Raw genomic sequence first — 26,449 nt, 5'->3', positions numbered from 1 at the left:
CTTTCATTAGGCAAAAAGCTGTCAGTTTTTAATCTGTCTGTGACAAGTATACCAAAGCTGCTAATTAAATGCAGTAAATAACAATTTTGCACTTGAACAACAAACTTCACACGATCTAATCTTGGGGACAGAACACAGTAGCCCTGATGTTTCTCTATAGTTTAGCTGATAGACTGCTTGTTTCTAACTATCTGTTGGAGTTATTTAGCAAGGCCAGCCTCAACTGACAGTAGAAAGAACATTCTTTATAAATCTAAGCTATCTGCATTAGTGTGAGATGCAGCCAAGGTTGCACAGGGTTAATGGCAGTTATCTCAGAACAGACTTCCTGGCTATGTGTGAGACTGGTATCTGCATTGAACTTTTGATATGTTCAGAGTGCTGCATACCTGCTGTTTCTTGCTTTCACAGATACACAGGTTTCTTTGACTTCTTTAGCTATTTTCTTACATACTACTTTATGTAAGATACTTTTTCTGTTTGCATACTCACCTTTTAAAGCCCATAAACAAAAGCTGTTTTAGAAATGTGGGCACTAATGTTCCTCCTTGTTCCTCTGGTGTTATGTGATTGCCATGGAAACATACCAAGATGTACTTTACACCCATCCTAGTGCCCAGCCAGGGCACAAAGAAGTAGCTAGTTGATATCCTGGAGCTGTCCAGGTGGTATCCCTCAGTCCCAGTAGTGTTAATCCCACTAATCCCACTGGGCTATAATCCAGTTGTTAATCTGACAAGCCCCTTTTCTCCAGACACTGCACAACATTAGTTGAATAAAGTGATGCGTAAAGAGCATCTTCAGAACCAACTATCATTCATTCATCAAAGTGAGTACAAAGATTAGAAAAATGAGTTAACAAATCATTTTCTATGCATGTTTCCTTAACTAAAATTCACAGTGGCAGTAATAGCTGGCCTTACCAGTCAGTTTTCATAGCCATTCTTTGGCTGCTTGTCCCTCTGTCATGATGCTGATATCTTGAATTCATGATGCTGGTATCTTGAATCCATTTGGAGTCTTGGAAAGAGAAAACCGGGTCATCTTGTGGCAGCCAAACAGGCACAGGCATTGTTACTTTATCCTTCTGAAGCTGTTGAACCCAGGAGCCTAATTTTTGACATTGTTTCATTTCCTGCTTGGTCCCTCTTAGCAGCTGCTTTTGATAGAAATCTGTAGTCAGGCAAGGTAAGCATTTTGGGTAGGAATGTTTAATCAGTGCTTTTAAAAATGCTGATTAAAACATGAACTTTTTTTGTGTGTGAGATATATCTATACATCTATATATCTCAACATTAAAGTCTCATGCTTTCCATAGCAGACTTCCTCTCTAGCTCTGTTCTCTAATATTTGGGCAAAGATTACAACTGGTAGTATGCTTTCTATGTTATGAGGTATTTTTTAATATCAGCATGGAAGAGTTGATTTTTTTAATGGGTTTTTCCTTTTAGACTGTTGAAACATAGATGTGTTCAGATTAGTGTTTAATAACCAAAACCATTTCGTTTCTGTTCTGTCATTGCTTTTCGAGGTTCTGTAGAATGCGTACCAGTGAAAAAAAAACTTGGTTTTTCCAGTGTATAAACAGAAAGTCATTCAGACTGAACAATAAGGCTTCATATCTTTCTTAATCTTATAACTCCCTATTTTCTACCTTAATGTTTTCTTGCAGACAAAGAACGAGAACGCCAGAGAGTATCTGTGGAATTAAACCCAAAGACTATGAATGGAGTAGAACAGCATGAGTATCTTCAGACATCAGTTCAACTCCAGTGTAACCTAGGCAGGCCAAAGTCAAAATCTTCCTCAGTTAAATCATCCAATGCTACAACCCAACTTGAAACAAAGACAGATGATTCAGTCAAAAAAAGAGGTAAACTGGATCCCTGGTTGCTCTGTGCTGAGGTGATCAGACAGCTGAGGCCTCTAGAAGAAAAAAAAGCACACACATGAAGGGGAGATATGTCGGAAAGTGAGAGCAGAATCATGTTCAGCGTAACAAAAGAGAGTAGAACAATTTATAGTCTATTTAACATTATATTAAGTGAATTTTAAATAATTTGAATCAACAGTGCTGTTTTAACATTTATTTGATTTGGGGAATGAATTTGAGCAAACGTGTTTAGAGGACCATGGAAGGCCTGTGGAAAAGTTGGATTTATGGACTTCAGTAGGGTAACCACTTCATCCTAATCTGGGCAAATAATATGTTGAACTATTCTTGCTCCCTCATTCAGGAAAGCCAAAACCAGCTTTCTGACTTCTGTGCAATTTTTGTTTTCTATTTTAGGGCCGAACATCGAAAAATCAGTAAAAGACTTGCAGCGTTGCACTGTTTCTCTAACCAGATATCGTATGATGATCAAAGAGGAAGTGGATATTTCAGTGAAGAAGATCAAAGCTGCTTTTGCAGAATTACACAGCTGGTAGGTAAATCACCTTGAGAGATCCATCAGCACCACCTCAGAAAAGAGGGGCTAATTAGGCCACTGGCAGTGGTGGGGAGGGGTCACCTACACCCTGTTTGTTGGCAGCATTTGGTTTCATAAAAAAAATATGTGGTGCCATTAAGTAACTCCTCACCAACCAGGAAGTAATATATGCATAAGTGTATGTTTATGTACATACCTAAAGGGGGACAAAACTACAGTTCTTTGAAAAAAATCTCAATGTTTTTTTTTTCCCTGACATGATCCATCTTAACCTAATTCAGTGGCAGCATATCTGAGCAAATGAAAGCTTTTCCAAAAATCCTGTCTATGGAGTTTTCTGAAGTCTCTTTTACCTTCTTTAAATCTCTTCTTTCTAGACTTCTTCTTTGATCTTGTCTTTTTTGGCAGCCAGTCCTTTACTGTGTCTTAATTTCCCATCATCTTTGCTTCTTATCCCACCATTCTTTTTTTTTTTTCCCTTTCCCTCATAGTTTCTTCTAACTTTACTATCCATCACTTCATTTTCAGTTCTCATCTCTAGTTCATTCTTTTATCTCTTCCTTTTTTCTAATTTTTTCCATTATAATTTTGGTTATTCCTGACTTCAGCATATTATGTCTACGCCCTTTGAAAATTTGTAGCAGAAATAATTGTTGTACTAGGAAGTTGCATACTTTGTATATACTTGTCATAGAAAAATAGTTTCTGGTTTGAGTTTTACTCGGCCTCTGTTAAGCATACATGCCATGTAAGACCTGTGTATTATACAGTGTAGCAGTAGATAGAAAAAAAGTCATATTAAGATGTACAAGATTTGGTTACAAATCACAGAAGAGTACAAAAACCTTTCACCTTTAATTTATCCACAATATTTGTCAGTATTTTTATGAGCATATCTTATGAAAGTGCTGTAGTATTGGCAGAAGTTTAACCCTGGACTTCAGTGCTGTATTCATTGTCTTCAGCGGTGCATCTGAAGTGACTTCAGTGCCACTGGGACTCCACTTCCGCATGGGCGTAAAGTCCAAGTGCTACTGAGCTGATTTTGTGGAAGATTCTGTTGCACTGAGCTGCCAGTGTACCTTACTGTCTAGCAGGGAGAACTTTATTTCTGTCTCTGTACTCCAATGAACATGGGCTGTGATCACCAGTTGTACTAAACTGCCTATTGTTGTCAGGAGTGCTCTGGAGCCAGTATAGTGATGTTTGCTGATGAACTAAAATGCAGTAATTACATTGTTTGTTTAGAAAAATTAAGTAAAGTTCATCAACCCCTTGCACCTTTTTTTGGTAGTTCTCAGAGGTGTTTTCGTATGATTTTAGAAAACCTTTTAAAATGCTTATTGTTTCTGCTAAGAAGTCTCTGACCTTTTCTCTGTAAACTCATACTTGGGTCTTATTTGCTGTATAGTTCTCACTCAATTTTTTTTTTTTTTTTTTTTTGTAACGCTGTTAAATATATAATGTCACTTACATGTCTAACCTTGTTTGTGAGCAGTCACTGTCAATTCAGTCTTTAAATGAAAGTTGTTCTGGTCATGGAACAGGCTTAGAACTCTATCATAAGAATGCAGGGGGAGGCACTATATTAGTAAATTCAGAACTGAAATTCTTCATTTTTCATGCATTCATGTTTTAGCTTGAAAAACACTAAAGTGTATTGCCCAATGCTAAAATGTGTTACTTAGTAGGTGAGCTTCATAGGGCAAAAGACAAAATGACCCCAAAAGAGTATGTAAATCCAAGTAGACTTAAAATGATGAAAGATAGCCTGGAAAACTTTTGAATAGGCTTCATTTAATTCTACCTCCTACCAGCTTCAGTGCCTAAATTATTGGAGTGGAGTCTGCCAGAAGCTCTAGAATGTAACGTATCTGTGCTCTGAATATTCAGGCCTCAACAAAGCAATTTCATGCACGTAGCATAACATTGCAACAAGGACAGTATAATGTCAGGACATGTTTATGGAAATCTCAATGTGGGCTACATTGCTTTTGGCAGCTCATAAGCCTAATATTTAGCTTTTTCTTCAAATGAATGAAGGGAAAATTTGGTTTAAACAGTGAAATGCATGACTTAACACCTTCTTTGCTAAAATTAAAAACAGTTTTGAGATATTTCATATGACCTTGTGGCTTAAACTCTGGAAAAGATGGGAAGAGCTGTCTTTAGTGCCTCATTTACAAAAACTTGCTGCCAACTGCTGTAGAGTCACTGGATTTGAGTAGAAATCACCAGAACCAGTGATATATACAGCTTCAGACCTCGTACAGTCAACACGTCATATTCCTAGGCTGAACAGTTTAGTTTGCGTTATTTACATGGCAGTTTCCTTGCTTCAAAGTTGAACAAAGCATCACTAGTGGTAGCGGGAGGATAAGGTAATTAAGTGAGCACTCAGCCTCTTGCATATTTATCACCCTCCTTGAGCATGGGAATTTTGCTGTGGCAGTTAACTTGTCTGTCAAGGGAAAATGAAGCAATTCAGCTAAACTGTTGCTCCCAGAATGCTATGGAGTGACCAAAAGCAAGGGCATGACAATGATATCTGGTCTCCTTTGTGACAGTGATTCCAAAGCTTTTTGCAAGTTCTTCTCTCAGTTGCTGCTGGAGCGTGGACTGGTTGAGATGTACAACAGATAAACATACAACAGCAGCTAAGTGCTGTCTGTGGTCTGAACTGCAGGGAATACCTGAATGGGCTAAATACTGTAACCTAGATGGGAGCTTAACTGGTTCCTGTTACACACAGCTGTCACCACCTAAGGGGTTTTAGTGAAGCTAAATGAAGTCAGAAGCTTTAATCTTGCATTGCAGCTGAATGCTGAAACACATACTATTTCCTGTTGTCTCTCTTGGGTTTGTTTTTCTTCCTTTGGCAATAGGATAAAAGACCCTTTTTGTGTCGTTCTTTTTGCATTTACTATCAAGGTCAGAATCAAAACTGCATTTCAAGAGTCACTAATCTTTTGGACTTTCTAATAATCTTATTTTTTTTTAATCTTTTCATGCTTTTACCAATCATAGAAAGGATGAAGTGCAAAGATAACATCATATATCTTCCTCCTACCTCCAGATAGCATATGAAACCACTATTATGGAGATAAATGAATAGCACATGTGGCCTAAGATGTCCTGAAAGCTTCAGCAGAAAGATTCACAAGAACTTTTCCTTTTAGCAGCAGAAACTGTTGAGTGATAGTTGCCAGTGGAAGTCTGTGTCTCTCTCTGGCTCAGTATTTCACAGCCTGATGTAACTGATGAAGGGAAGTTACTCCTGAACACACTCAGTCAGTACTATGCTGCTATTTAAAAAGTCACCTGTCTGGCAAAACAGTGCATGCCACCCTCCCACAGTGTAAAAAAAAAAAAAGGAGTGGTATGGAGCAGGTGTGCTGTGAACACCTGTAAATGCTTGGGAAAAAAATGCAGTGCTTGCTTCCAGATTTAACTTTTTAATGAAATGCTGCCAAAAAACAGTCCCAGAAAGATATTTATTTAAAAATCCTGCAGTGGTCTCACTTTCTTAAAGAGCCTCCCAGGAGTTTCTGCCAACTGGAGTAATTCTCTGCATGCTCAGAACAAGTGATAATTACTTGCTTTTATACAGTGGTTTTCATGCCAGAAGACACCAGAGCATTTTACAGGCCATGGGCTGGACCAGGCAGGGCACTTTGCCCCACTCTACGAGAAGTCTTTTGCAGTCTCATGTGGACTGTGCTTCTGCTGTGACCTAGCACTCTTGTCACCCCTGGTCTTGCAGGGCTTTCTGTGATGTTGCTTTCCCCAAGGCTATGAAAGTGCTGGGCAGAGCAAGCTGAAGGGTACTGTTTTTCACGCTCATATATGCACCTGAAAGTTATGAGGAAGATCCTTCTAACAGTACTCCCTGAGCCACTATTTCTCCTCACTGCATCCAGCTTTGGTGTATGGTTGTCAGGAATACCTTTGTGTGAGTGAGAACATAAGCTGCTCCACTTACTGCTTGGATGTAAAATATGTCACAGCATAGCCATGTCTCACAGTAGTGCAGGGCAAGGAAAAGAATACCAGAAGTTGAAGGGGAAGGTCAGAAATGGTAGATGAACTCCCCTCTCACTAGAGTGCGCTTGAGATGTTTGTTGCCATGGTTAAAACCCCTACGCTCTAATTGTGTTCTCATTTTTCCACCAAGAGACTGAATAATGATCTTGGGCATAAAAAGAGAGCCCCAGGAAATGTGAAATGAGTGAAATGGGTAGAGCACAAAAGGAGCCACAGTTCCTCATAACACCTCTTGCCAGAAAATAATTTTCACATATTGGGCGTCCGCACAGTCATATGGAGAACTAAAAGGAAACATCTGCTACTTGCCTATACGGTCTGCTTCCAACCACGAATGGAAAATAGTCTGTAGAAAATAGTAAGGGCCAGGTTTAATTACACTGCATGCAGAACTGGACGAAAGATAGACAAGCCTCCTCTACTCTTTGCATCTGAAACACATTGGTACGTCCAATGCTTTATAAAGAGCATGAAAACCAACACAGTCGATGATTTTTGAGTGAACAAAAAGCACTTGAAAGCTCCACCATAGGCTGGATAAAAAATTGACTCTGACATAATGCTGGAAAAATGGAGTTTGGTGATACTAACAATTTGAAAATACATTAAACTACATTCAGGGAACAACTAGGAAGATAGTACTGTATATTTGGGGAAGATAAAGCAGTTTTTCTGTTGTTTTCTGAGTTAAAGTCAAAGCAGAGGAGTGGTCGAACAGGGGAAGAAGCCATTTAAAAGAACATAGTTGTGTCTGTACTAACTCAGCGCTGGGTGATGAGCAACACTGCCAGTGCTCACAATTGAAGAGCAGTGAGTGAACACAGTCATCCCCTTTCTGGGACCCCTACTTGGCAAACTGTAAAGATGATGGTTTTCTGTTTCACATAGCCCAGAATCAGTGGCACCAGATGAAGAGCTGCCTGTCTGTGTTAGTGATGTGGTAGTTTAGAGCATGGGCAGATGGCTGGAAAGTCCAGGACTGGTATTACTTTACACTAAACAGAGTTCCTGTGCTGTTTCTCTCTGCGTTCCCAGGCAGTCCTCATTAGCTTTCTGTCTGTGTCTGTCCGCCAGTTGACCTTTGGTCGTCCTTATGCCTCTAAAGTACAGATTTTCAAATCCTCTTGCGGTTTGTTCTGATATGGTTGTCCATCAGTCACATGATCCAGTCCATAACCTTGCCAGTGCAGAGAAGGAGAAAATGGTCTCCCAGGCATTTAGGTTTCCTCAGGCCCAGCTGGGTTTTCAGGTACCTTCAAAGACCGGTGCTTTTACCAAGGCCCCTGGGCCCTGCCCCTGCTGCGTGGGGGGTCTGGGAGGACCTGATCCAACAGCTCTGGCCTCAGGCTGGCTACTTGCCTGCAGAACTGCAGCACTGGGAGAGGGGCTTGTGCTTGCTCTCTTCTTGCGAGCTCCAGCAGTTTGGGATTACCCTTGCTGTGTATTACAGGACAGAACAGATGGAGCTCATGAAATTGGAGGGGGTTAGGTTTCAATGAGATACATAATGTCCCCCTTCTGGCCTGTTTGTCTTTTAGATACTTGCTTCATCTCTCCATATTTTTTACCAGGCTCGTGAAGACAGATTACAGAGGTGAAATCCAAAAGTGGATTACACTGTCTCTTAGCCTGTTGTTCATACTTTATGGTCTTGCATCTCCCCTCTTCCCTCCCACTCATTCATAGGTGATTTGTCATCCTCAGTAAAACACAAGCACATGTGCTTTTTGGGGCCATGCAGGTAGATTGTTGCTTTTGTGCATGTCGTTGTGGATGAAAAGTGAACATATCCTTTCTGATCTCATTGTTGTCAGACTAAGGAGAAATCTAACTTATTAAACACATATAAGGAATAATTATCTCAAAAAATTTCAACAGACGTTAGACCAAAGAGCCAGACTCTTCTCCTTTCTTTGTGGCCGCTTTCCACGATGCTTTTGGGAAAGTTCCCTCTCCTCGGTAGCAGGAGCCCAACAACAGGGCCCACAGTCTTCTACTTGCCAGAGTGTATTTAGGCTAAAATATATAAAACCAGTGAGATACTCAGATACCTCAGTAGTCAGATCGGAACTGAGCCTCAAATAGGAAAGAAACACTACAAATTTATATAAAAATGTGCAGGATGCTAGTGAGCCATGGTACAACTCGTAATTGTTAAAATTCTGCCACATCCTGAGGTGATGCCTTCATTTCTAAATAAAATTTAGAAGTGTTCTTTCAGGAAAAGGTTTTCCATGTCAGTTTTCAACTTAAACAAGTTTTTATGATCAGGCAATAAATTTCCAATTGTTTGTAAAGAGGTCTTAAAAGAAAAATGCAAATAGACCTTTAATTATGATGGCTTTACCAGGCCTCACTGTGCTAGCTGGCTGCTAAAGAGAACGATACTAGTGAAGGTAGATAATAACACAAAATAAACTTGAATAACTAAAAGCCTTTAGGCATTTTTACTTTTACCAGGTGGTACACTGCAGAGGGAAGGATTTCAGTGAAATTGATTTATTCTGTCTTTTGTTTATCTGCTTATTGTCAGACTGTATTTGTGGTCAGAATGAAAATTAATGTAATTTGGTTTGCTGTGTAAACATTCTGCATATGCTAATACAGTGATCAAATAACAACATTCAAACACCATGAACATTTAAATGCTATTCAGCTATTACTGGAAGAATATAATTTACTGAGACGTTGCAAATTATGTAATGTAGCAACAGCTTTTCCTACAGGTTTATTAATATAAAGAAAACTTGAAGACTACTACTCCTATTACAAAATAGCATGGCTATTAAGTAATCCTATAAAGCTTGTAATCACCCGTTACAGGTGATTGGGCTTTATATTTACATTCTCACCACATCATTCTAGTTCCTTGTGTTGAAAGTTTGACAGGGGCAGTTCTGGTTTTTGGATTGAGGTGGGGGATTCTTTTGTGAAATGCACAGTTGGCTTAGAGGTTCTTATCAGTTGTCTTTTCACCCCACCTGTGGGTTGAATATCTTCATGCTAGAACGGAAATGCGTGCATGAAATAAGGCATAATACTTAAAGACCAACGCTGAGCTTATCAGGACTATCCCATGAATTTGCATGTAATCTCAGCTTAGATATAGCAGAGACAGTGACAGTATTAACGTGCCTCAAACTTGCTTGCGTTTGTCAGCAAATTGTTAACCGGCACAACTTTAAGGAGCTAGTGGGGTCTGTTCCAAAGCCTGCTGACAGAGCAAAGTCACTGCAGAATAGTGTGTTGTATTTCTTGAAGCCTAAGCTGTCAAACTCCAGCAGCGTCCCACAACTAACTCCCTCATGAAAAAAGGACTTGAACTGTACCTCAGTGTTCGAGTGTCTCACCTGCTGAACCAGACCCCAGAGGGTGCCCATGAAAAAACAGCTCTTTCCCCCTTCCAGATGCTGCAGTCATTCAGAATGCCACAGCTGACTGTGTCTTCTTTAGTCTTAAAAACGTTCATTCTCAAACTGTGCACAAAGCTTGTTCAGGGGAGAGTGAAGCTTATTAAACACCTCAAGGAGAAAATAGGCATTTGGGGGGTTTAACAGGGTTTTGAAAGGGCTCATTTGAACTATGCTCTTAACAGTAACCTCTGTGCCATGCAGCTGTGGCTTACCTTTGTGAGTTGTGTCAGCATGTTTGCCTCTATGTCAGCTTGGTCTTTTTATTTCCCCGTCTCTTCAGGCACAATAGGTTTATCATAATGCCTAGAAGAGGCAGAAGGAAAGAGAAGATTCTGGTCATCTGGAACCCTTCTGATTCTCATCAGTAAAGCTATAAATCAGCCAGCCTGGCAATCTGAAGCAGCTTTTCTGAAGAGGCACTAATAACTTTAATCATTTTAGTGGGATTTTGAGGTATTGCAGCTGACTGAAAATGTATTTTCTTTTTCACTGTGCAAGCACTAAATTTCATGTAGTAAACTAGAGGAAGATTAATTTGTTTCCACTAATGTCAGAACAAATTCAGAATTTGTTCTGAGTATGAAACTGTGAAATGAGGCAGCTGTCAGCATAATTTACCCCTATCATTGCTGTGCCGGCAACTCATTGCAGTTTGGCGTTTGCAGCTCTTTTCCCATTGTATACTAGGGTGAATTCTGTCAGCCTGCGTAAGTCTGAGGCACAAGTACTGTCCATTTGACCAGGAATAGGACACTTACGCTCTTGCCTTTAGAATCGCTTCAGCAAAATGAATCCTAGAGAGCTGCTTTCTCTCTCCTGCTGTATCTCATATCTCTACAGCACAAGTACTGGCTGTGTCCTGGCTCCGTTTGCATGTCCTCTACATTAAGCCTCTGTCTTGCTGTTGTTCCTTCAACAAAATTGTCTCCTTCCTGAACCCCACCTCAAAATTTCATCTGGATATTAAAATCAAATAGTGCTGAATCCTGTGCTCCGAACTACAGATACTCACCTGAGGTGAACAATGGTACAATGCTGGTAGCTTGAGTTTGGTACCCAGGCCCTGATCCTGAAAAAGTGAGGGATAAGGGCAGAATGGAATCAGTCCTTTCAGAAGAGAGGTGTTGCAGAGGGAGACAGAAAAGGAAGAAGTAGTAGTGTTACTCTGTTTTGGCTCCAGCATCAGTCATGGAGTGTAAGACTCACTCAGTTCAGATCTGTCCTTGAGCCTGGTCAATGGGAGAGGGGATTTGAGTCCCGGTATTTGCTCCAGTGAGTATTATAAATGTATCATAAAAACCTGAGCACTTATAGCAGAACTGGCAAATACTACTACAGCAGGGGATCCTACGGACTGCTGATTAGGGCATGGATTCAGGTACATTCAGAGAGGGAAGTGGTGGTGCTGGGTTGTGTGTTTGTCGCAGGAGTCTCAAATGATACATGGAATATACTCAATATGGAATATACTTCAGTGCTGATGTTGGAGGGAAGGAGAAGGGATGGCTGAAGCCTGATGGAATGTTAGTGCTGGGAGTAATCAGCAAAAATTGATAAGGACATGACCTCTGCAGAACCGCAGCTAAAGAAGCATGTTCATGATTTTAACCCTGGTTCCTAACATCTATAGAAGACCCGAGAGAAACAGCGTAACTAGAGGGGAAGGAATTAGCAGAACGTTTTCCCCGAGGCATCTTTAGATCTGAAATGCATTCTGTTCCTTGCTCTGCTAGAGCCCAAATCTGGTGATACACAAGTGTACAGAGAGTTCCTCTAGCACCCAGTATCCAGTTCTCCGCAGCACACCAATGGCTGCAGGCTGTGCACTGTAGTGTAGCAGCTTGATACAACATTTTGGTGTCAAGCGGACACTAAGAAGCATTGAAAGAAAATGCATTCCCAGGAGGTATTGCTGAGCTGAGCTTTGAGCAGTTCTCAGTAATGCTAGCACTGTGGTCTGATCATGATCATCCTTTTAAGGCTGAGTAGGGCATTATTCCAGAAAATACATTAAAAACAGTTAAACTTCTCATGAGTTAAGAGACCGTTCAGCTTAAGTGGCTCTCTGAGCTTTGTGTGAAAACAGTGGGATCGTAGCAGGAACAAGAGACAAGATTTGATCCATTGATTTTTCCATGGTGTTCTTGTCCTTTCTCCTTCTATATCTGTTAGTATTTAGTTTTCTTCTTGTGTTTGTTTTGTCTTTTGTCTTCTTTTTTTCCAATCCTGATTTCCAGCTTTCTCTCTGTCATTTTTGTTTGTTTATAACTTTGCCAAGATCTTGATAGAGGAGGAGTTTGTCAGTTTTACACTGAAGTGCTCTATGTGACTAGAAAGGAATCAAGTTGATTCCTACTCTGTTTCCCTAATAATTGACCCTTGTGTGAACTAAGAAGAAACGTAGCATTTCCTAGCGCTGGTTGGCCTATGACATCCCTAAAGAAACATGAACGTCCCTCATTATTTCATGATATGTGGTAGTTCATGATTTTCAAGCTGAGAAATGTGGCTGTATGCTTCCAGGTGACAATTAGTACATTCCTTTCCTTTTTTTTTGAGAGAGAGACACACACCATGTCCTCAGCTGGTATAAGTTAGTACAGCTGCATTGCCTTCAGGGAAGGGCAACCCCATGAAGATCTGTCCATCGGAGGAACTTAGTTTATCACATTAACTAGCCTCATATTGACAAAGGCACCAAACACTTCTTCTCTTGTTTTATTCTTTAGTTTTCCCAATGTTAGTTTGTAGCTACAAGGGAAGTACTCGGGTGGTTGTTCTCTGTCAAATTATTCAGAGTCCTGGCCTCTACTACTACAACATCCAAACACTTTCCTGAAATGTTCATCAGAGACCACACTAAAACATTAGGAGTGGAAAACTGTCTAGTAACAGATGAGATCTGACTATAAAATACGATAAATATAAGACTGCTATGTCCTTGTTCTCATTCTGGTACTAAAAGTGTTTTTATTTGGCACCAAAATAAAATGTTAGGAGCCAAGCAGTTTAGCAAGGATCTGTTGCTGGAGTGGGGAGAGGACAGTCATGGAATGAACTGGGCCAAAATACAGTTCTTATGAGCTCTGCTGTTGTGACCTTGTTGCTCGAATATTTTTTCCAGTCAAAAGTTTATGTTTATATAACCTATGTAGTACACTAGGGAGGCACTTTTGTAACAGCAAAAGCGAAAACGTGCAGAAGACTCTTCAGGGGAAAATACTAAAAACCATTAAAATCTCTTTTTTTTTGTGGAGGGTAGAAACAGGTGCGAACTTACAAGACTCATTTCAGCCACCTGCTGTGACAGCCAAGGAAGTTTATTATACCACATAGTTACAAAAGCTAATTGAAAATAGATTAATTCTGAAAAGCTATTGCTATTTAGATTAGAAAGCTGGAATCATCACCTGCCTATTTGGAGTCCAAGCTTAATGCTTATGCCTGGAGAATACTGAGGGCCAACTGGAACAAGTGTGTCCTTTCATTGTAAGAGTATGCCTCTTAACTGATTTGCTCTACCGTAAAAAACCCTGCTGTTTTATTTCCTCTGGTGTGTAGGTCACAGTAAATTGATCTGGCAGGCCAAAACAATTTTTAGTCTTGTTTATATGTATGAAACAGAAAAATGTGTTATGCTGCAATTTTATTGTCTTGCTGCATGCTTTGCCATCAGTCAACCTGCCTCTGTCCCTCTTGTTGGCTGTTGGAAGGCATTGTGAAGGTAGTAGCCTCTCCTCCGCTAAAGGTGGCATGGTTGATTGGTAAAACCTGAGGGTCGGACTCTGCAGAACTTCTGTGGCAAACTTCCTATATGAGCTTGGTTAATTTATGGGAAGATTTCAAGGAAGACTGCATGGCACTTGAACACATTCTAGCTGGTAAATTTCTGGTTGAGTCAGCTGTGTATCTGCCATGTGTTCCCCACGCTGCCTGCTCCCTAATCTTTCCCTGATTTAGTTAACAACCTGTCAGTCCTCCTCTCCTCTGTAAGTCTTCTGTCTTTGCTGCCCACTGAACTCCGTAGGATTATTTCCTTTCTCGCTAAGGGCGTTTTAGACAAGTGTTTTGTTCTTGAGTTTTCTATAATGTCTTCCTTCTGATGGAAGCTAGTTCACATATAACTCAGTGTCTTCACTGGGTACAAAAGCTTACATTTAAGGATGATTTTACTGAAAGGGTTGAGGACTCCACTCTTCCTTTGAGGGTGTGCCTGGATTTACTCCTGGTGTTTGACCTACTTTTTGCCATTTCCCCCCAGCTGCTTGAGTTTACTCGCTCATGCAAACATAAACATTAACATTGGTGGTGTTTATTAAACGTGAACATGTCTAAGAATAATCTAGTGAGGGGAAAATGGAGTGGCACACCAAAGCACTGTCCACTGGAGAGCATTCTGCCGTGGTGGTATTTCACTGAACAATGTTGCTGGGTTGATGGTATGAATAGTTTACCAGACCCAGGGTCTGCTCTCAGTAGACCCACCTGATCAGTTTGCACTTTGACAGCTTAAAAGTACTGTCAGGGATTGCGCACCAGAGATTTGTGAAAGGAGAGGCACATCAGACCTTTAGGAAGGCCAGGTAAAAGTGGAACCACACCTTCCCAGTCCTGGAGAGAATGGGGGGTAAGGAAGCTGACTTCTACTATGGGAGATACGTTAATGCTTATTTACATCACAAACCATTTTTTTGTTTACCCTGACGTATTTTGCAAGAATATCTCTATTGAAGGAAGAGAAGGACCTCTTTCCACATGGCTTTAATTCTGTTTTATTCTTAATATTGTACTGAGAGCTAAGCTGTGTTAACCTGGGTAGCAGCAATGGTATTATCTGGCTTAATTAGGAAAGAGACTGTTTATAGTCATTTGAGGACTGCTGTGCCCAGGCAGTGCTGAAGAGGTAAATCAGAGTGACTTCCACATCTGTGCAGACACATGGACAGGCCAGTGAGATGTTTGTGTAAATCAGCATACACTGATTATCACTAATTTTTTATGAGGTCAGTTTGCCTAGCTGTTTCTTCAGCTTCCATTTTTTAATGGAAAGCTTATTAATTTCAAAATTACCCATACCTAAGGTCTGAAGTCTTTGTGTAGTTATAGCTTTTGATTTTGATGGAGTTCTAGCATGGATTAAATTGTGGTTTTTTTCTTTCTTTTTTCCTTTTTTAGCATCGTAGACAAAGAAGTGTCATTAATGGCAGAAATTGATAAAGTTAAAGAAGAAGCCAGTAAGTAAAAAAATACGCAGGGAACTTTTGGAATAGTCATGGAAACATTTGTTTTGTTTGGCAGAAAATTACACAGCACATAAATTTGCTTAGCAGCATTCCAGCACCTTTCATTGTATATGTATACAATCAAATAAGCCTTTGATGTTCCAGGATAGTTCTGTGTAGTTTCTGTCTATAAGGATTGTGCATCAAAATTTCAATATTATGAAATTAAGGTAAACCAAAAGTTCATATGAAATTAGATTTAAATGATTTATTGCTTTTGCTTACTTATCAGAGCTTTTTGACCACTCTTTTTTTTTTTTTTTTTTTCTTTTTTCTGTGGTTTGTCGATTACTTCATTTCCGTTTCTTAATCATTGTCTGTTTGCTTATATTTAAGAGTTAGAATACTGGAAATTACTAGGGGAATAGGTTATTGTGTGGCCTTGTATAGCTTTAAGGGATGGTGATCAAGCTTATGAATTAGAACAATAAAAAGCCAGCTGTTTACTGGAATCTGTTTTCTTAATAATCTGGGAGTTGATCTGATTCCAGGCTTTCATATCGTTTCTGGTTTTTGCATAGGTGAGGTATATGTATTCTGGTTTGAGAAAAAAAAAAAAAAAAAAGCAAGTTGAACCATGTATTAGGATACCACAATATCTGTCTTATACTCCATCTGAGTTACAGTATTCGTGGCCCAGTAATCAAGGGGATGTGTTTCAACAGAGAGCACTAAGCAAGAAACTGAAGAATAACCGAAGTATTGTTAGAACAATACTTTGCTTGGCAGATGAAAATATCACTGCTATGTATGCATACAATCCTTTTATTGATTTGTGAATTTAACGTCCTTCCAAGGAGGGTCACAAATTATATGTAACATTCTTGAATGCTTCATTTGCATTTAGAACTCTCTCTTCATTCACAAATATATACTAGTTAAATTTTTATGAAAGAAAAAAACAATATAAATCCTCCATTGCTTGCTAAGTTTCTTGCAGTTGTATATGTGTGGAAACTAGAAGGTATGAGTTGTCACAGCAAAGATTGGCATTAGTTTGCGTTTGGAATTTTGTATGCTAAGTTTTCCAGTACTAACATGAAATAGAATCACAGAATCGTTTTGGTTGGAAAAGACCTTTAAGATCATCAAATCATAGATGTGGATTTGGAGTTCTGTCTTATTCTGGGGAGGAGTTGTGGATGGAAACATAGCAGCAGCTTTTTGGTTACCTGCAGAGACCAAGTAGCCATAATCAGCTATAGGGCATGCACTCACTCCTAGGAAAACCAACGGTAAAATTCCCATTGATATCAGCAGACATGGATCTAAGCCATAACTGCGTGAACAAAAACAGATCTTGAAAATCCACTGTCCAGGGCTGATGGTATCACAGGGCCCCTTCATTAATCTTGGCCAGGTATAGTAGTAATTTTTGTGGAACGTAAACTTAAGTTCTTATCTACAGGCATGCAAAGTGCTCCACATGGCAGGTTCTACTTCCCTGCTTTCATGCTGACTCCACATGTGACACTGGATGACCCCTGTACCTGTCTTTAACAGTGTAGTTTCTGCTGTCTCTCAAGGCTGTTGTAGGCTTGTAAAGTGCCTTCAGAACTTTAGGCATAAAGTTGTTATAGGACTGTAACATGCTAACCAAGATTTACATTATTATTTATTTTCACATCTCTTTGCTGCACTGGAGGACTATTATACAGTGGGTAATCTTACTCTTACTGTCAATACTGGGAAAATTTCCAAATATGGTAATTTCAGGGTTTTTTTTTTTTTAAATGGGTATTTGGCTGGCATCTCATGCAGAGATAAGTGCCAGTATGAGATGAGATCATATGGTTTGGGCAGTCACTTCAGCAAAGGAGGTGCTGACCTTGGGGAGAAACAATATTAGCATTACCTAGAATAAGCAATAAAGCAGAACTATTGGACAAAGAAAAACAGCTAGTAAACTGTTTGCTTAATCTGATAAAAGTTTCTCAGACTTGAAGACAATTTTCCACAAAAATGAAATTAAGACATCAGCTAGAGAGATAGATATGCACCTGTTCTTAGCATAAGTAATAACATAGGGACAGATTTACCAACAGGGCTAAAGGAACTGTAGCCATCCTCTGCCTTTCCTGCCCTGTGTGACACGTGCTCCTCTGTTGTATGGTTTGGTTGCTCCCACACAGCTGTACAGCTGCAGCTCTGTCTCCCTGTGCCTGCTGGACCATGCTGTACTTGGTGAAGAAGTGGAACAGGTTGCCCAGAGAGGTGGTAGATGCCCCATCCCTGAAAACATTCAAGGTTGGGTTGGATGGCGCTCGTGAGCAACCTGATCTATTCAAAGCTGTCCCTGCTCATTGCAGTGGGGATTGGACTAGATGACCTCTAACGGTCCCTTCCAACCCAAACTATTCTATGATTCTATAATACCTTCAAAAGAAGGTGCCATCTGATTAAATAAATGATAATGGGTTGAGAAACACACTCTCTGTGAAATATCATTAATTCTCACCTAAAAATGGCATTACAAAGTATGAGCTGGTTAGGTGACTTGCCAAGTCTGCTCTGGAAACTTGTGGCAAAAGAAGGCAAAGAAGCCAAAGTCTCTACAGCTGCAATGGAGTCTGTGGCCTTAGGGTAGTTTACAACAACTACCACTCTCCCTGCCTGTAGGTATAAGCTCTAGACAAAAGACTGCAATTGTTATTATTTTACATTTAGATACTATCTTTCCTCTCTGCCGTAAGTGCTGATCCCACCAGCCAATTAATCAGTTGTTGCTTTTACACTGAGTCACCATGTAGGTAGTAGAGTTTGCATATACTTAATTTTCCACCAAAATTGTAATGTCATATTAACCTGCATGTAAGCGGACCGTTGCTTTGTGGTTCACGGTTAATCTTTTCCTGTAAGAATGTAACTATTCACCCCTTCCTTATATAAAATATACAAGATGGGCAGTAGTGAATATTTAGTATTTTTTTCATAAAGACTCTTGGCCTTTGTAATACTGCTTTGCTGTAGAAATGGCAACTGTGCATATTCTGTACTTGAAAGTAAAATTGCAATGCCAGTGATTTTAACATAAAAGATATATGAACAGATTTTTTTCAGAGGAACTGAAATGCCCCCGTGTAAATAAAATATAGTGTGTCTTCAGAAACAGGCTGTTGACTCAATGTAATGCTTCTTTCCATGTCTCCATGGAAGGGTCGTTTATTTTGTGCTTAAAAATAAAGCACTGGAAAACTCAAAACAACATGTCTCTGCCCCTGTTTGTCTAAGTGTTGAAGGATTGGTTTCACTTAGATTTTCTGACAGCTATCCCATTTCCAGATCTTTTTCAACATCAGGCAGTTCAGTTAAATATGCTGATTGACTTAATCTGAGCGAGCAGCATTTTGGAAGTCTAGTTGAGAAGTCAGGGGTCTGAGATATGTGTGTTTGTCTCACATGTGATGTACAGCGTTCACGCCCAAAGAGTAATGAATTACAGAGCAATTTACCTTCCTAGCATTAATTATTGACTATTGGTATTTGGCAGTGGAAATCCTGACTGCTCGGCAAAAGAAAGCTGAGGAGCTGAAGAGACTGACAGACCTAGCCAGTCAGATGGCTGAAGCACAACTGTCTGAACTCAGGGCTGAAATTAAGGTCAGGCATTCACTTCTGCTTGGGTATTTTAGCTGTTTGCATAAATGCCAAGAAAGAGCTGTCATGTTAACATGCCCAGGCTGTTCATTCCTGCTATGGGCCAAAGGGTAACTAGCTTTCCATGGGGAAAGCATACCTTTTTAAAGCATTATAGCACCTCTGAGCAGTGTACAGACGCTATCAGAGAAGCGTAAGCTATCCCATCATAAGTCGAGCAGCAGGGAATTTTGCTGTTCGTGTATCATTTATCAGACCCAGTTAACAAGTAAACCTGATAGCTTCAGGTTCAGTGATCAAACGTATGTAGTCTGATGAAATGACCCACTTCCCATGCATGAGAGTGAGCCACCCATCGCTGGGCTGTGAGACGTAATTTGGTAAGGATGGGAATATACTTGGTTCTGCATAGAGATCCTGTGTACAGGGCAGGGTCAAGAGTTTGCTGAGCCTTAAAGTGAATTTAAGTATTGATTGGTTTCTGTACCATCCTTATAGTCTTTTGTTCAGAATGCCAGTCACTATTAACTTGTCTGTATTTTTGCAGCACTTTGTGAGTGAACGGAAATATGATGAAGAGCTGGGCAGGTCTGCCCGATTTTCCTGTGATACAGAACAGCTGAAGACCCAAATTCAGCTCTGTGGAGAAAGTAAGTGCTGGTGACTTCTCACACCGAAGTTGTTGGAACATAGTGTTCCACATACCTGTTCAGAAAATGCCGGCAGAAATAATGGCGTGTGTACTGCCAGTGTGTGTGTGCAGCAAGCCTGACATGAATGATATATCTGGATACAGCAGGCTTGCTGAACATGCACAAGTCAACTTCACAGTATGCAACACATTAGACTCACTGTATGTGTGCTGCACAGTCCATCTGCGTGTGCACAATGCCCTCATTGTCAAGAGATTTCCAGGTATTACTCAGATCAGTTGGAGTTTTCCATCTAAACAGGATTTCCAAGTGGAAATAAAAGTCAACTCTGGGGAGCTCTCAAATTCAGTAATTTATGAATAACTAATAAATCAGAAGCTTCTCTGTGAGCACAATGTTATGAGATCAATTCAGATATCACCTGCTAGGAAGTAACTCCCCAGCTTTATAACAATATTCACTAGGCTTTTCAGGAGCTAAAGGTAGTCCCAAATGTTCCTGCTTCCAAATCATCTGCCCTTCTGCTTGGAAATTCAGGTTCATTTTCTGCTCCAAGTATCATGTCCCTGTTGCAAAATACAAGATAGCCTATTTCTCATCTTCATTGTGCTTTTTTTCAAACAAAAAAAAAAAAGTAAATGCTATAATGCTTTTCCCCAGATGTTACCCTGTCCCACGATATCCCATCAGTACTATCACTCAGGAGAAAAACTGTTAACACAAAACTGAACTAGTGCTCCTTGGCCTAAGGAAGACAATTTTGGGAAGAAAAATAATAAATGTTTTCAAGGAGTTACTAGAAACAGAAAAAAGAAGAAACATCACACAGACTGCCAATATGATCTTCTGACTGCACAGCTAAAAAACTGACTGCTTTGAGGCGTAACCAGTTTAATTTATTAGACCGTAAGAATTGCTTTTGCAGAACACTTTGAAGATCCATCTAACCCCATATCCTGTCTCTCGTTGAAGCCAACCCAGGATGTTTCAAAGGCAGGCATAAGCTTCCCAGTAATACATCTAATTGTTCGTAGTCACCTCATAGACCCTATCTCATACCCTGAAGCTTAAGAGATTGAAAATTCTGTAAAGATCATCCTGACTAATATAACCACAGTTGCTATTGATACAACCATAGACTATTTTTTTAACTCATTGAACTACTTTCCTAAATAACTTCCAGCTGTAGTTAGTTCTGCAAGTTAAATATTCATACCTCATTTCAGTAAAGCATTACTTAAGCATAGTTTGATGCAGACCTGTTGAAATCAGGTCAGTGAAGTCAAAAGAACAGCTTTTAGCAGGGAAACAGTGCCATCTTACAAATGACTGATAGTGCACTGGCCGTCTGAAGAACCTAGCTCTAATCTCCCCTCAGTGACCTTCGATGAGCAACTCATGCTGTTGGCATGTCTTTGATAAGAGCTCTTCAGTACAAAAGATGTCTCTGGAGCATCTCATAATGTGGCCCATACCCTGCCAGGAGTTGCAAATATCCCTCAAACAGAGATTATATCAGGCCTATAGCTAAGAACAGCCACTGTTGAGGGCTTTAATAAAAGCAATAACCAAAACAACAGAGCTGTGTGCAAAGGAGGGCATGTTCTAGCATGAGAAGAGGGTAGGCAGCATACATTCACAATGAAGGACAGGAAGAAACAAAAATAATTGGACTGACATATATCCAGAATGCCCGATGGTGGGTTGTACTCCTTCCTTGTACACCTTTTTTGTTAGAAATGCATTTTTATGACAAGCACCTGGATTTTTATATGGGCTTCTATGTGCAGCAGTCAATTTTAGACTAGAGCGAGCAGTAGAATTCAGTGACAGCCATCCTCACTGAACTTAGGACAGAAAATTCAGTTCATTGTGCAGATCATTGCATTGTTTTTCTGAAGAGGACACCTAGTGGGAGAAATAGCTGATGTTGGCATAAGTGAATAAGAGCGTCAAAAAACCTAACAGATGATGCTCAGTTGCTAAAATCATTCTGCATCTTCTTTCTCTGTACTAGAAGTGGAAAAATAGAAGTACCTCTTGGATAAAACACTAGATGTCTCACTGAAGTGAGCCTCTGGTTTGTCTTCTGTACCCGAAGGAAAGAGGAAAATTCCACAATCAGAAAAATCAGAACAGCAAATTAAGGTCAAGAACTTTACTTCAGTAGCCTCAGAGTTCTCTTGGAGACTGCTTAGGGGCCACTGCACAGAAGCAGGCAGCTTGAAGAGTTTGTGGAAATTCAGAGAGGTAGGAATCAAGGATTTGTTTGGTGCCCTTCGCATCCAGACAAGACATCAGGTGGTCTCAAAATACGAAGTAGGGAGCAGGAATATACCGAGGTGAGCAATAGTGGTTCCTGATGGTGCTGACTGCCATGATCTACATGAAGTGGATTAGTGCATTGCATTCAGTTACAGTTTTTATAGATATCCATGGTACTGAAGAACCTTTGTTAACCATCTCCCTAGAGAGGAATGAGCAACAGGTACTAGCCTTTTTTTCTTCTTCTTCTTCTTAAAAAATATTTAGATGCACTAAGGAAGCTTTCATGGCTGTTACCTGTGTTGTAGGTAGTACATCTATAGACAGCAAATGTCAGCCTCTTCAGCCTTCCATGATCAAAGAATAATTTGGATTCAAATTTAGTCTGTGGTGTCTGCAGGCGCAACTTCCTTTGACCTCAGTCGAGGGAGTTACTGGCGTACCACTCCCTTCCCATGTTTCTTCCTTTGTTGCCTGAAGACTCCCATTAGGAGCGTTACTGATAGGACAGCAGTGCATGGGGCAGTCCTGACAGCGTGTGTGTTCAGCTCAACTGTTTAAAAGTTCACAAGCAAACCAATAGGTGCCACGAATTTTGAAAAATTTTCTTCGATGACCAAAGCCTAGCCTTCTGCCAGGCTCCTTCCAGTTTTAGCGTAGTTCCACCACATTGGCTCTTTTGTCTCCAGAAATGCTTCATGATGTAGCAGTTTCACAGAAGTAAAACACCATGGCCTAATTCCAACCCTAGTTATATAGCTTGCTTCATTATTTAAAGTAAGGCTGGAACAATGCTACCAAAATTAACTGTAAGCAGGGTAAGAATACAGCCTTATGTTTATATGTTGATCATTTAACTGATAACACAGCATACTTTTTTTATAGTTTCTCACCCAAAGAACAACTATTCCTCAAGAACACCATGTAGTTCAGTGCTGTCTTCAATGACCTCGCATGCAACAACTGGCAAGCAAAATATGCACGCCCGGAAGTCCTCGAGTAATGCCAGGAACTCTGATAATAAAACAGCCAGCACTAAAATACAAAGTCATCTTTCTTCCAATCCCACAGAATCTTCTTCCCAAGGAATCCCGACAAATAAGCAGGTAAGAAGCCAGTTATGAACTAAACTATTTCAAAAATTTCAGAAAAATGCACAGCATTGGAAGTTGTTAATACGAAATCAACTACTGGTTTGCTGTCCGTACATTTAATTAATAAATTTTGAAAATATGAAAGTATATATTTTCCAGCTTCATTTTCAAGGCAGTGTGAACATACAAGGTGGAAATACCAGAAGTGTCATACCAGCAAAGACCACTGTCTGGTGTTCAGAAGTGACTAGTGGCAGTTAATAGACTGAAAAAGAAGAACCCTCCATAATGGCTAATTGCCCAACATGCTACGATGGAGAAACATTTATTCCTGATCCTTGACAAATGATCAGTTGATGTGGTTTAAGCATCATTATTAGATAGACTTTGAAAGTGGAATCCTGCCAGGTTTAAAAGCATATTATGTCAGAAGCTGTATAATACAGCTTATAGTATTGTGCTATGTTGGTAGCTATGGCATTATAAGAGCACCTTAGAATCTCCTTGTACTGTTGTGCTTAGGTAAAGCTGCCACTGAAGTTGGTCTGAATTTTGTCCCAGTAGGGATTTTAGGCTCAAGTAGGTGCCTGAAGGGAAACGTAGGAGCATTACATGACGTCAGTGCATGTATGGAATCAGCTGCCCTGGCAGTCATGAAATAAAGCAATTCAGTCACTTCCCACTAAAGATCAAAGCTTCCTCTGAGCAAGATACACAATGGACATCTCTCCCACCATGTGGATTCTTAACTTGACTTTAATTTACATGTGCATTTCTGTTCTTCCTGCAGTCTTACTGTAGTGTTTACACAATACTTTACTAGGAAAGGTATTTTTGTGATTTTGGAAAAAATCAGTCAGTATCAAGTTCTTCAGTGCTTCTTAACTGCTGCTGTTGAGATGTCTAGTATTTCATCCCCTTTTCTGTATTCTCTTGAATCATGGCAGATTTTAATTCAGCATCAGTGGTGAACCTGCTGTCTGTTTTCCAGGCTACTCAGATGTAGCATGTTACTCATAGTTCAGTTTTTAAGTGTTATAAATAGAGAGCTCTGGCAACAATCAAAACTGTATAGTGTTTTCCCTCTCCTAGTTATGCTGAAAATTTTATTCTGCAATTTTTGTTAATTCTGATTGCTGTATTTCTTGTCCTGTTGGAAGGATTCAGGTAACCTAACAGTTATCCAATTTCTCTCTGGGTAGAATGGGCCTTCTAGCCAGCGACGAAGATTCAACCCACAGCACCAAAACATCCGGCTCAATGGATCTCTTAAGTCACAAGGTGCCAGTAATGAGGCAGATCAAAATAATACAAAGAGTGGTTCCAGGTCTGAACACAGAAGACAGCAGCATAACAGCTTCAGATCTAAAAATAAAGGAGCTATGAAAAATCAAGAGCAGTCCACAACTACAAGGACCACAGAGAATCCGACACATTCAGAAAAGACCCGACGAAAGCATCATACACCAGACACCGCAGATCACAGGCCTTTCCAAGGCAGTGTTGGCAGGGTGTCCCAATGCAATTTATGTCCTGCAAGAATGGAGGTCTCTGCTGATGCCACTGTTCTTTCAGTGCCAGCTGTGACTTTGGTGGCTTAAAATGTCATGGTGATGGCAGGCAGAGAAATTTAATCTCTTCATTTTAGTTTCTTGCTCAAGATGCTTGTTGGTGAAGAAAATAAGTCAGAACATAGTCATTTTAAATCTGTTGCTGCTTAAAACTTGTTCGTATCTTTATCACTTACTAATTATCAAAATTAATTCATACTTTTAAGGCTTTGCCCAATATGTTCACAGTTATTTTGTCACGACAGTACAGAATCTTACCAAAGCAGCATTTACTTCTTAGAAAAATGAAATCTAGATTGGAAAAATAAATTGATAATTAAATTCATAATAGCAAAAACCTGTTGTAGATATGTGATTGTACCAGTCAACATTATTATTTTTTAGAGCAGCCTGTGTTAGAAGGATCCCAGGAAGTCTGTATGCTGTGGTCTGCAATGAAATCAGATAATCTTGTAGAATTTTTCAGCAAATCTCTATACACCTCTTTCTTTCTTTGCGTGTATACACGTACATGCATGCACACTGTATACACAGAGAGTATTGTTATATACAAGAACATTTGAAAAAGCAGTACATTTGATTTTAGCTTCTTATTCCATAATCTGAGATCTTTAAATTCAAGTATAAATTGTATTAAATGTATTACATATTGGTATTTTTCATTGACAAACTATTTTTATGAGGCTGAGGAAAAATGCTCATTTCTTAAGTTTGGAATGTATATAGTCATGGCTATTCAGATGCACAGCCCTATTCTCCATTCTTATCAGCCACTTTTCTATGACTAGTTGGATTTATTTTTTTGCGTATGAAAAGTTGCAGGTGTTCTAGACTTGAATCCAAATTATTTTTCTATATTTTTGCTGTAGGAACCATCTGTCCATAAGGAGAGCTATGATTAAAAAAATTGTTACGGCAACATGCAGCAGAACGTGGAGGTACATATTTGAGCAGATACTACATCCTTCCGAGTTTTCTATTAAAATAAAAATCTTACTTAGTCTTAATGTTCTGATTCTGTATTTCAGAAAGCCTGTTTCTTCCAAAAAATTAAAATCTTCTTTGTAAAATATTCTGGTGTTTGGTGCTTTGCAGTGCCTAACCTTTGTGATCTTATTAATTCAGCTGGTATCAGTAGGAGGCTTTCCAGCTGAGTTTGGATTGGACTAGGCTTTTGCTTTTAGCTAGATTCTAATGCCACAGGTGCATGGAACAGAACCTTTCTATGAGAGGCACCTCCATCCTGGACATACTTTTAAGGTAAGTTATTATTTTAACATAGTAAGGTGTCAGAATCCGGACCTGGCATCAGGTGAACTAGTGGCATAAGTGTCAGAATCAGAAAGGTGTAAAAAGTCAGTAAGACTGACCTCCCACTGAGGTCATGTAAAAGCAGGACACTTGAGTATCTTTAGAAGTTTATTCCTAGGTTATTGCTTGCTATTGCTTTGTGCCAATTTCCTCTGCCTAATTTCTGTTAGCTGACTGCACACTTCCTTAGTACTGACTGGTTTATTTTTCTTTTCTCCTGACGTCTGTATACAGTTTTCCACATGTGAATATGGGTAAAACCTGATTCTAAAAGGCAAATAACTCATCTTCATCTGGAAGAGTGGTGAAAGAAAAACAAACATGCATAGGTAAACACTGGCTTTCTTACCACTGCAAGCACTGCTTCATCCTAGTTAATTAGCTGTCACGCTTTTAAGCTGAATGTTCTGAGTAAATGGAACGGAAATTCCAGAATCTGTGTTGTGCACGCCCATCAGATAGCTTTTCAAAATTTATCTGCTGCCTTGCAGTTTGACCTGTAACCTCACTGTAAGAGATGTAATTATAATTTCCATGCAGATATTACACAGGAATCTTATTATATAGTCCTTACATAACTTGTGAAATATATTTATGCCTCTTCTTGTAGTCCCTCCTAAAAAAACCCAAATCTAACTTACCGTGACTTTTACACCTTCCTCATAGCTTCTCCATTTGACAGGATTACTGAAAGTTATTTTGTTCCATAAGTCAGCTTCTCACAAGCAGGCTTCTGCAAATACATAAAATCTGTAATGTTGTCATAACTCAGCACAACAGGACCACT

At 39.7% G+C, this 26,449-nt stretch overlaps 1 protein-coding gene across 3 annotated transcripts in view; it reads left to right on the top strand.

Moving 5' to 3' along the window:
- Nucleotides 1-24,381, top strand: part of SPATS2L (spermatogenesis associated serine rich 2 like) — a 32,741-nt gene extending 8,360 nt beyond the window's left edge. The window contains exons 4-10 of one of the 3 annotated variants that reach the window (XM_009480083.2): nucleotides 1,679-1,873; nucleotides 2,291-2,426; nucleotides 15,065-15,123; nucleotides 18,662-18,771; nucleotides 19,316-19,418; nucleotides 22,572-22,792; nucleotides 23,983-24,381. In XM_009480083.2, coding sequence (XP_009478358.1) covers nucleotides 1,679-1,873; nucleotides 2,291-2,426; nucleotides 15,065-15,123; nucleotides 18,662-18,771; nucleotides 19,316-19,418; nucleotides 22,572-22,792; nucleotides 23,983-24,381 — 1,223 coding nt within the window. Of the gene's footprint in view, nucleotides 1-1,672; nucleotides 1,874-2,290; nucleotides 2,427-15,064; nucleotides 15,124-18,661; nucleotides 18,772-19,315; nucleotides 19,419-22,571; nucleotides 22,793-23,982 lie in introns of all 3 variants that reach the window. The other 2 variants (XM_075710856.1, XM_009480091.2) reach the window with 2 other exon arrangements.
- Nucleotides 24,382-26,449: the final 2,068 nt, after the last annotated feature.

The sequence above is a fragment of the Pelecanus crispus genome, chromosome 5, assembly GCF_030463565.1.
Source record: "Pelecanus crispus isolate bPelCri1 chromosome 5, bPelCri1.pri, whole genome shotgun sequence".
NCBI lineage: Eukaryota > Metazoa > Chordata > Aves > Pelecaniformes > Pelecanidae > Pelecanus > Pelecanus crispus.
Note: the sequence above shows the minus strand (reverse complement) of the source record. Positions and strands in the feature narration are given on the sequence as shown.